Here is a 12,167-nt window from a genome sequence, read left to right on the forward strand (position 1 = left end):
ACAATCTACCAGCTGCTGAGTCGGTTCGTAGGACACAGGAAAGTGCGCAAACTGCCAATGCTGAGCGCCTCCATCGCAGGTTTCTGTATATGTACGTAGATACCCGGAATCCCAGTAGCTGTACTCGACACTGCTGAAGCTAGGTCTTGCGCTCACGTACACGTTAGCAGGATGAAACGTAAACATCTTCTTGCAGGTCGAACGTCAACTGAAGACACGTACGTAGGTACGCCATTTATATATATATATGCAGGCTCCTACTAACACTGTGTGTGCCATTTCTGCATTAACTGCGAGTTTGTACAGGCACAGACACGTTCAAACTTGTCACATGGCTGCATGTCGTACATTGCACTAAGCTTGCGCAGGGAAGGACAGCCATAGTCGGTCTGTAGGTCTTCAATTTCAACTGCTCCGACATTACATAGATCTCGTAGCCATTTCCTCTGTTCAGGTCCGACAACGTATATTGTCTCGTTTTGAACTAGTAAATCTTGCAGTGTGTTTTTCACTTGGTGGTACGGGATTTTTCCTTCGTCCCACTCTAGTCCGTGATAATATTTACATAGCCATTCGTTCGAGCGTTTACTTTTTTCGTCTAGTAGTTTCCACGGATACGGGGGTCGGAAGCTGCGGGTTCGAGTCTTGTCTCCGGAGGTGACGGCAATTTCCTTGAGAACAAAGCCGTTTTGGCTCTGGAAACCTTGCAGGTTGCAGTACATCTTGTCGCTAGCAATGCTCGATCGTAACTGAATTATTATCGCAAACGAATCAGTATTTAAGTCAGAATTTTCACAAGTTTGTCTCGACAATTGTATGATGCAAGCCGATCGTGAAGTATCAGACAAAAAGCATAGGTGTTTGGTGGAATATTTCCGCTAGTCGTTATCTCGATCCTACAGTCGATGATGTTTGAATTTAATCGATCATCCTGTTTGGAAACGTCAAACACCATTAACGGAGCCTTGTTCTTGAAACTGTCGGGACTCAGTATCGGTGACTGTCTCCGACCATAGTAAGCTTGCCGAAACTTGGCATACATTTGATATGCGAGAAGAAATCTTCCACTTTCAAAGTCCATGTTCATGTCAACGTACGGATAACTTTCGCTGTTTAAAAATATTTTTACATTACGTAATTGACAGTTATCGAATAAGGAGCGACTTACTCCTGCATTGAGCTGTCTTCCGGTCTGAAGCCCGACGATGATGTATCTGGTTTTTTCCGTAGCGAAGCTGGACTTTACTATCCAATTGATACGCTGACTATGAGGTAAGCCAGGATAAGTTTCCAGGCTCCAGGATCGGAATGGCACATCGAAGTTCTTGCCATTTTCTATGTTCTTCAACATCTTGACTCGTTCAACGGTGCTCACTTGGATGTGGGGCAGCATCCACTCGATAGACTGTAGTGTTAGCGAGACATCTTGAGGGTTTTCTGCAGCGACGACAATTGCATTAATGTGCGTGTTGGCTAGAAGCAGTACGAGCTCTTGTTTCGAATTAATGATTATATGTCTGTAGTCGTCAGCGAATCCAAGAAGCATGGACAGAGGAACACAAACTTCGAACTTTCCTTCGGCATAAACCGGAAGCTTATATTCATCCTCGAGAGCCCAACCGGCCATCTTTGCAGCAGTCAGTTCATTTGGCGTGAGCGAAAGGTAATTTTTCATAGCAGATGTTATGCCTACATCTCTCGTCTGGTCTACCTCGACGCCATTGAGTACATAAGTAATGCGCTCGATGAGGTGAAGAATACCATTACAGGATATTGTCGTCGTTGTCGGATGCGTACCATCCGCTTTTGTAAGCATGCCTCTTATACGTAGAAATGACTGTGAAGGTAAAGTACATATATCTTGGTGCTGTACAGCAATGCGTACTTCCGATGGAAGTGCGTACGGCCCGAGCAGGAAAGGCTGGTACTCGTGCAATTCCATTTTCGTAATGCTGTCATCAAAAATGACCGGATCTTCCACGTTGAGGATTTCGTCTTCCATATTTATTCGGCACTTGTCCAATACTAAGAAGATACTTTATGTTGTCAGGTGTTAATGCACCGATGTCTGGTAGAGAACTGTTCTTATTCACGTCAATACGACTTCTTTTATAACTGTTCGGTGTTACTAACTTTATGCCCATCGCTTCAAGTGCAACCGTAATGTAATTTCTTCGTCTTGAAAATTCACCAATCGTCCTCGCTGGTCAACGATTCGGACGACGACTTCGTGTGCGCACTTCACGACGACTGGAACGTAAATGATACTTTGCGGTACTTCTACCAGTTTATATCCTGGCGGGACCATCGGCGAAAACTCGTGCAGCATGTTGCTTAGTCTTCCGTTGAGATACGTTCCACTTGTCAAATTACAGTTGTTTTCTTATGACATTCACAGGCAAAATGTTTACTGCGCGCGTAGATTCGTACGTTCTTCCTGTATCATACACCTTTGATTCGAAACCGAGCATCGTACCTATGGTCCCAGGTTTTGTAAAGTCGACATTTTCACTGCATGTTAGAATACTTTTTTGAGTGTTTGGATTTCCACGCAGTTGAAAGTCTACATCCTGTGGTAACATATCCCTGATGTAATTTGCAATGTCGTCAATTTCGTAAGAGCCAACAGGTAACTGTATTTCATGAGCGGTCCCATCGCTTTTCAGGAAGCAGATCTTGCAGTTTTCTTCGTCGATATTAGGTATGGCATTAAACGTTTGAAAATCTACGAGTCCGATACACCATTCTCCGTCTAAATCCAGAGGCGGGAAATGAACCGCCCGCAGCTCAGATGCGTGACCTGTCAAGGTAAGTGTTATCGACATGACTAATAAATTATCATCACTGCACAACCTTTAAGTAGCAATTTTTATTTGTCAGCTAATTTTTGTTTGTTAAAAAGCGAAGACACAAGTGTCCGCAGTTTGTTTGATTAGGCTTCTGTTCCGTTTCGTAATTGTAAAACAATGTAGTGGACCGGCCCAGGTACTGTCGCAGTTCTGGCGGAGGCCGTAAATTACCGAAACTGTCGTAGTAAGTAGCTTTTTTCCCAGACTTTATGTACGCCACCCAGTGCGTGCCTCGACCCGACGACGTGTCTAAATTAATTATGGCGCACTCACGTGTCTTTGGCTTGCTGGGCAAAGTGTCTCGCATAAACACGCCGCGGAAATTTGGTATTTTCAGTTTGCGTGCGTACTTTATTAAATCTACGTTGGTGAGCGGTCGTTTCGGCAGGGAACTTAGGATTTTCTCTTTACGCGTTTCTTTCTCATGCCTCGTCCTGTCTTGTGAGGTTGCAAGTAGAGTCCTGCGCCGTTTTTTTTTTTACCGATGGCAATGGCTTTCATGCTGGCATTGTGTCGCTGTGCTTCTTTTAACTGCTTGCGCTCATTCTTCGAAGTGTTGACTGCCCGCACTATACCGCTCGTTGCACCGATGAGGCCGCCGAGAGCACCCAATGCAGGCAAAAGCAAAGGAAGAAATCCTCCTATAATCTTCTTGTCGAGAGTCTGTAATTTTTGCTTGGCTTTTTGCACGCCTGCACCGATCTTGCGTTTGGTCTTACGTGGGTTAGTCTTTGACTTGATGGAGCTGGCTCGACGAGCACCCATTCCTAATTTGGTCTTTGCCTTCATGATTTTAGATACGCCCCAGGCCGCGATTTTTTCTCCTAGACCCGCGTGCGACGATTTGCTTATATCCTCGGCTTCCTGTGCCAATGTCTCGTCGGCCCCGGTGCCTGGATTCCAGATCCTTGCCGAGGGAATACGCAATATCGTGCTGCCTGCACTTTTCGTCGAGTGAATTAATGCCCACGTAACCGCGAGCTAACCTTTTCGCTAGTTTAGTGCCGGGGCCGCAAAATCTGTAGCCTGGAATGTGTAGCTCGAATGGTAGATTGTTTATCAGCGAGTTTACGAGTCCTGCGCCTATGTGTTTTTTGTTCTTACCTCTTCGAGTCATTACGCACAACTGACCAGAAAGTATAAATACGCTTCTTTTATACAATTACTTTAGTACAATGCAGGTCGTCAAGCAAGACGTGTGTTTGCCCGTGCGCATTACGCAAGATGATGTATTTAGTGCACGTGAATCACGACATGGCTTACTGTTGCCTTCCGCCGTACGATGCATAATGGCGGGTCCGTCAAACTGTGGCAAGACGTGTGTTTTACTGAGTTTACTGGAGGAGCCAAACGGTCTTCGGTTCGAGAACGTTTACTTGTATTCCAAGTCGTTGCAACAGCCAAAGTACCAGCGCCTAGCAACTGTTCTACGCTCGGTGGATGGTCTGGAGTATTTTCCGTTTAGCGATAATACCGATGTTGTACCTCCAAGCGAAGCAAAAGCCAATTCCGTGTTTGTTTTCGACGATGTAATGTGCGAGAAACAAGGCATAATACAAGAGTACTTTTCCATGGGCAGACACGCCAAGGTAGACTGCGTTTACCTGTGTCAGACGTACAGTCGTATTCCAAAACATCTCCTACGAGACAACGCAAACGTCATAGTTTTGTTTCGCATGGACGAACTTAATTTACGCCAAGCTTATGACGATCACGTAAACACCGACATGTCGTTTCAGGAATTCAAAGACATGTGCTCCTTGTGTTGGAAAGAAGAACACGGATTTCTAGTCATCGTAAAGGACTGGCCTCTATATAAGGGCAGGTACAGACGAGGTTTCGATCAGTTTATCGCCAAACATGAGTCATAGCATTTCGAAATTCGGTCGTAGCAGTCGAGACTTACGTGCTGCTCTCAAGTCTCATGACGACGTTATCCGCAAATACATTTCGCTACTGGCTCAAAAAATAGACGGGGTGAAAAAGGAATTACTTGAGTACCTCGTAGCCATAGACCAGCGCGTGGAAGCTTCGGATTCTCGCATTCGCGACATGATCGAAGTATCGAATGCACAAAGACGGGACGATCTGAGGACTTTTCAAAGTAGTCTGAAAGCATCACTATCTCACTTGTCAACAAATTCAGATTTGGCCAAACACAAGAAAGAAGTTTCTGCGAACGAATAAAAAAGTATATAAGGAGGTCTTGCAATAAGTTTTCAGCCAGTACAATGTCGGACCGGGCCAGTGACCTTCATCGAGCTATACAGTCTGTTCGTGAAAAATATTTACTTGCTAGACGAACCAGACTTGCACGAGAGATGGAAAATGAGGAGATATTTAAACCAATCACTAGTCGCCTCGACGAACTTAAAAACAAGGAAGAACCAGCCATCATTGTGAAGGCAGAAGTTGAAGATGAAATGCCGACTGTAAAGAAGAGAAAGTATGAACCAGATCGAGAAGAAGAGGACTTAACAAGTACAGAGTCCATGCACAAGAAAAAAATACCGAAAAAGGGACATCAAGTTAATGCAATGGTCCGACCATACCTGATATCGTTTACGAGCCGGAATAATGACACAACCTACGGAGTGTACAGAAAACATAATAAATGGTTCCTCGGTGCTAAAGAAATAGACTTTCTACCAGGAAATATCGTGCGTGTAGAAGCGTTCAAAACAAGCGGGACTCCGGGTCTGTACGAATTGCTGTTTCGCAGGGAGCCTAAAGGATATTCTCACAAAGACTTACAAGAGTACAAAAAAATGCTAGAGCTAACCAATGCACATTTTCGCGATAACGATCCAGATAGTGGTGTATATAAAGACGTAGATCATGAAAAAATCGACATTCTCGCTAATCTCTTCAGTGAACTAACAATACATGGCGAAGGTTTAAAAAAGCTAGAAAGTGGTCAGATATTTGACTATGTATATTGGGACGACCTTAATGAATTAGTTGATCGCCTTAGAATTCTACATGCTTCGCTTAGCGTAGGAAACTATTCGCACATCAACGAAATAGTCTCCATACTTGAAGAACTGAGGGAAGCCGGCTACATACAATGAGTCGAACCGGAATCGCTCGCGAACTTCATGCTCCTGCTAGACGGAAATACCTTCGTCGCAAAGTCATAGTTCGTGGAATTGACGATTTATTCCAGGCGGACCTTGTTGAGATGATACCGTATTCCCGATTGAATAAAGGTTTCAAGTACATGTTGACAGTCATCGATGTTTATAGCAAGTTCGCTTGGGCTAGACCTGTCAAATCAAAGACTGCAACTGACGTAGCCAAGGCCATGAACAATATTTTGCGTGATGGACGTGTACCGTCGCACCTGCAAACGGACCTCGGGAAAGAATTCTACAATGCGACCTTCAAGGCTTTGATAAAGAAGTATGGCATCAAACACTACTCTACATTTAGTAACGTCAAAGCCTCCGTTGTCGAAAGGTTTAACAGAACTTTGCGTTCCAAGATGTGGCGACAGTTCACGGCTAACGGAAATTACAAGTGGCTTGACATCTTGCCGAAACTAATAAGCGAGTATAATTCCACTGTGCATTCTACCACGAAAATGAAGCCAAAGGACGTAAAGGACAATCGCCTGCTTCAAACAGTGTTTTCCAACACGAAGAAGAAAGATCCACGAAAGCGTAAAGCTAACGTCGGCGACATTGTGCGAATCTCCAAGCAGAAAGGAATCTTCGAGAAAGGTTTCACTGCGAACTGGAGTCCCGAACTTTTCCGTGTGACACATGTTCGTGAATCAGAGCCTAGGACCTACTACCTCGAAGATTTGGACCACAAACCTATCCATGGTGGCTTCTATGCCGAAGAGATTCAGCCTACGTTGTATCCTGATATGTACTTGGTGGAGAAGATTATAAAACGAAGAAATGGACTGTCCTACGTCAAGTGGTGGGGCTTTCCACCTCGCTTTAATTCGTGGGTGGCAGATGCAGACGTCGAGAAATCGACAAAACTTTAGTAATTTGTCTCTGTATTTTTTTTGTACTTGTAGTAGTGTATTGAATTTATGTAATAAAAGTGTATATTTTTTAAATAGAACTTGCTGTGTTTTTATTTTCTCAAACCTGTCACTTTAGTGATACTTTTTAAAAATATTAAAGTTGTTTTGTATCGGCCAGGGATCGAACCAAGGACCTTTTCGATCTAATTAATCGGTACATTGATTGGAAATTTATTTAATGAATTTTGAACTTTTTCCCGAATCTCTAGCATTAAAATTACGAATTTCCAATATGGTGGTCTTGATGTCTGATAGGATGATGGTAGTAGAGGATTTAGAGTCTCTTTAAATATGATGAACATGGTTTATTGCAATTATTATTTTTTACATAAAATTAAACATTATTGCATCGTTCGGGTATCGAACCGAGAACAGGAGCGGATCGAATCGATATGTAAGTTAATGAGTGATTTATTTAATGAATTTTGGAACTTTTCCCGAATTTCTAGCTAAATAATTACGGATTTTCAAGATGGCGGCCAAATTTCAAGATGGCGGGTGTCACAGTAATAAATGATTACTGTACTCTAGCGGATAAGAACTAAACTAACATGGCGTCAGCGCACTCTCGCCGACGAAAACAAGATGGTGGTCTCCAGCAACGAAGACAAGATGGCGGACATGACGTCATACTAGGTGACGATATATATGCTTTAAGAAAAGTGGTGGGGGTAAGTCAGTTTGCCTACAGCCACCATTGAGGAAGGAGCCTGTCGCCATTTTTAATTTTTTTTGCACCCGTCGGGTTTGAACCGAGGACTCCGAGCTCCGTGTCTAAAAAGTTCAATTTTTTAAAAAAATATATTAAAACTTTTATTAATTAAATTTTTTGAAAAATTTAAAAAAAAATTTCATTAAAATCGGATAATAAATAAAAAAGTTAAAGATGGCGGACGTAACGGAAATTGCAACGGTGACGTCATAATCCAAAATGGCGGAAAACACATCACCGGAATGTTCGAGAAAACAAAATGTCGTCATCCAAAATGGCGGATCCAAGATGGCGGATCCAAGATGGCGGATCCAAGATGGCGGATCCAATATGGCGGATCCAAAATGACCGCCGGGGTCAAGGTCAAGGTCAAAGGTCAAGGTCAAGGTCATCCAAGATGGCCGCCGTGACGTAAGAGGTCGGTCGGTCATTGACCCCACCACACACCACAACCTGAATCCTGCCGTCGGATGCCCATTCATATACTACTGTAAATTTAAAAAAAAATGTAAAACTGTGCTGAGGAAATTCCTAATTTGCAGCACAAACTAATAATTACTCAAACTCATCACTCATAAACATAGTGTCTAGATTTAGTTACAAAAGAAAAAAATCTGTTTAGAAAGGGACAGTGCTTAAAAAGATTCTTGTCAATGCTGTGAAATCCTGTTCATGTCTGATGCAGAATTAGAAGATGATGACTTCGCAGCCCAAGCTTTTGTTTTCATAGTAGCTGGCTTTGAAACGTCATCCTCGGTCATAACATTCGCTCTTTATGAGCTGGCACGGAACCCTGCTATCCAAGACCGACTAAGGCGAGAGATACAAACAGTTCTCGACAAAAACAACTCTGAAGTAACATACGAGGCCATAGCAGATATGACTTACCTGGAGATGGTTGTGTCAGGTGAGTTTATACTACAATTCACTACGTTAGTTCGGAAAGCAGTCTTAGCCACGAAGAAGAGTTGAAAGTGTACGATCTCTCAAGTGCAAATTCTCTTTACTTTGAACATCACTTTAGTTGTAAAATCACCCTTCTTTCCTTATAAGTCTATCAATGAAAAAATAGGGAAGTAAATTGTCACAGAAAAAAATTATTGAATACGTGTAAAGCAAAACTATTACTTAATTATTTGTTTGCTAGTTATATATGATGTTTCGAGCTTAAGTTTAAAATGTTTGAGAGTACTATGGTTTTATTTTATTTTCAGAAACTCTACGCAAGTATCCGACGGTACCTCAAGTGGAAAGAAGATGCTTACAAGACTACAAAATTCCAGGTTTCTAAGATTACCATTGAAAAAGGAACTTACGTCACAATCTCTGTGTTGGGCATTCACTGGGACCCTGCCATATATCCAGAACCAGATAGGTTTGATCCTGAAAGGTTCACACCGGAGAACAAGAGTAAAAGGCCCAGTTTCACACACATTCCATTTGGAGAAGGACCAAGAATATGCATTGGTGAGAAATTACGACTATTTATTTCGATCAAGTAAATTAATTAATCGCACCAGGGAAAATCGTACACACAAAGACATTAAAGAAAAAAATGAATGTAGTAAAAATGTTATTTGAAATGTAGAGCTTATATTTAATTTCAATATCATTAGTTTCATCAATTAAAGTTATTAAGAAAAACTGTTTGGTAAACAATACCTATAACTGAGGAACTAAGTTAGTCATATTTGTATATTTGTGTGTTTAAAACTAGGGATAAAGCCAATGGTATTATGGTGTATTAAATTGGCTACCGTTAACACATATCACATAGCGTTAAATAAACAATGAGCAGCAAAAAATAACATTTGATCTCTTAATAGAGGTAATAAAATATATTGTTTAAAAAATTTAATAAAAAATTATCTTCTTAGCAGAGTTGCTAGAGATAAACATTAAGGAGTATTCAAAATTTTAATAATTTTTTGTCTGTTATATCCAACAAACTATAATTGTCTTTCTATATTCTTTCGTATAAAACAATTCCAGTTTATAATCTAAACAATCACACAAGGATGAACATATTGTGAAAATATATATATCTATACTTTTATATATAAAACAAAGTCGGGTTAGTAACACCATTTATAACTCAAGAAAGGCTGGACCGATTTTAATGATCTCTGATTTTTTTTTTAATCGTCTCCGCCCCGAATAGCAGAATAACTATTATAATATTGATAAAGTTTACAAAAAATAAATATAAAAAATTAATTTAAAAATTAGGTTTGGAACTCCGCCATATTCCACAATTGACAGCTCATGTCACGCAGGTTTGCCATATATATACAAAGTTACAGATGCACAAACTATGTCCACCAAGCAATAGCCGCGAAGCTATTCTAACGAATAAAGTAGATAGAGTAAGAAAAACTAAAGTTCTAAACCGTTTGTCGTCGCCATGTTTGGTACAATTGTTTTTGCCCATTTTGTGATTTATTGTTTACTTTTATCATTAAAATCAATTCAAATGAATCACCCAATCACATTTACACTAAAGCACTACCGCAAAAAAAACATTATAAATAAGATTGACAACACAGACTGTATGAGAAACTCTCGGAACATTCCAGTGCCGCTGCCTGTCAGTAGATAAGCTGGAAGTCGCGGAAGTGTAAATTGGTTTTGTTTCATGTTGTCTATGATTTGTTTTGAAAAAATAATATGAAGGTTACCGGCCAATTTGTTTGTTTTGTGTGAGTGTTATTAATAAATCGTATTGTGCGAGTATTATTATTATTAAGAATGCCTCGAAAAATATCTGATCTTTCCCAACAAAGCCGCGATGCAATTAGGCTTCGGAACATTGCGAATCAATCCACTGAAGAAGAACGAGAAATCGCAAGAGAAGAGCGCCGCGTTAGTATGGCCCGACTTCGTGTTTCTCAAACACAAGAGCAAAGAGAGGCAGCCCGTGAAACGGCTCGGTTGGCAATGAGAATTCGTCGAGCTTATCGCACAGATCAAAAACTAGATGATCGACGCGCAAGAAGAAATGTTTCATGTGTTGATTTGAATCGAGCAACGTTTCTTTAAGATTGCACAATTGATTACAGCTCGCATCATTTCGTTCGCATTGGTCCAATTAGGTTTTTTCTAATGGTCAATTCTACGTGGCATGTTCACATATCGGCAAACCATTCGCTTTATTTGTTCATGCGCTTGATAACAAAACGAAAAATGTCGTATATCACAAGGTGCATCACTGAAGAGAATCAACGCGAAAGCAACTCATGCAGCAAAATACATAGCTTCAATAAAGTAAATGTCTTGCTGACACGCCATTGAAGTACTTGATTTTTGTACTTTTATTGAACATTTAGTATTCATTTCATTACGTTAATAAAATCCTAAATTTAGTTTACCTAAAATTTAACACGACATTCATTGACTGCTATGCGGTACGAAGTTCGCCAGTTCAGCTAGTATTTTAAATAATAGTAGGTGAGAGTAAGCTAACTATCTTCTCTAGTTTCAGAGCCTTGCTCTTTGTTTCAATTTTCTTCCTCTAAGGAAAGAGGAATCAATTACTTCCCCCCTCCCTATATTTCTGGGTAAGCCATTGGTGGAAGAAATTCTCTCAACTTTAGAGAGAAGCAATCAAAGAACATTGGTTGTTGTATGAGGAAAAATAACTCGATCCCCACCACAACTGGGAGTGACACCTGCAGCTGGTGATGGTACATGGTCTCTGTCCACAGGTATGAGGTTCGGCCAGATGCAAGTGAAGACTGCCCTGGTGCACATCCTGACGTCGTACCAGGTCCGGACCTGCGCCGAAACACCGCAACCACCACTCGGCATAAAACCTTTTTCAGGTGTTAATGCTCCTAAAAAGGACATCGTGCTAGCTTTCTCAAAGTTGATGTGAGTCCTAGGAAGGGAAAGTCCCTAGATTGCAAGGAAACAGTATTTTATCCACATACTTAGCTAATGAACTTATTCCTCTATCAAACCATACAAAATCTCCATTTACAGAATACCTAACTGAACCAACATGAAAATTCTATATAAACCATCAAAATTATTTTGAAGAACATAATAGTCCAGGGGCACACCTTAAATAGTTTTGGGCGTAGATATTTCGCAAGTGTGGAAATATCGCAGTTAATGAAGTATTAGGTAGAATTCCAAAGTGAACTGCAGTTTTCTCCACTACCATTTATTTTTACTAAGCGAGTTAGCACGATAAGGCACTGCACTCGAACTTCAACGAATCCGAAATTCTGTTGGTCATGCCAAATCCTTTCTTGTAAAATTTCTTAGTATTGTGATTCTGCAATCAGAAACCGACATATACGTTCCTCGAGCTGGGCAAAGTTATTTTCTAAGCGCCAGTCTCATGTGTGTAAAAGTACGTATAGCTGAAAGTATGTTACTTTCCATAGATCTTATTTTCCCTTTAGTTTTGTTATTATGATTTTTTGGTATTATTTCAGTAACGATGATTAATTTCAGTAACCAATTTAAGTAAACTTAACGACGCTCATTATACAAGATTTACATCCAAAGCTATATAACACTGTATAAGGTAAAGGTAAGAATCCCTTTCGTTTTAACGTAA

At 40.8% G+C, this 12,167-nt stretch overlaps 1 protein-coding gene across 1 annotated transcript in view; it reads left to right on the forward strand.

The window, feature by feature from the left end:
• Nucleotides 1-11,951, forward strand: part of LOC134530708 (cytochrome P450 6k1-like) — a 38,546-nt gene extending 26,595 nt beyond the window's left edge. The window contains 4 exon segments of the mRNA XM_063365806.1: nucleotides 8,286-8,507; nucleotides 8,815-8,885; nucleotides 8,887-9,067; nucleotides 11,305-11,951. Of these exon segments, the coding sequence (XP_063221876.1) occupies nucleotides 8,286-8,507; nucleotides 8,815-8,885; nucleotides 8,887-9,067; nucleotides 11,305-11,474 (644 nt within the window). The 3' untranslated portion in view covers nucleotides 11,475-11,951.
• The last annotated feature ends 216 nt before the right edge of the window (nucleotides 11,952-12,167 follow it).

The sequence above is a fragment of the Bacillus rossius genome, chromosome 3, assembly GCF_032445375.1.
Source record: "Bacillus rossius redtenbacheri isolate Brsri chromosome 3, Brsri_v3, whole genome shotgun sequence".
NCBI lineage: Eukaryota > Metazoa > Arthropoda > Insecta > Phasmatodea > Bacillidae > Bacillus > Bacillus rossius.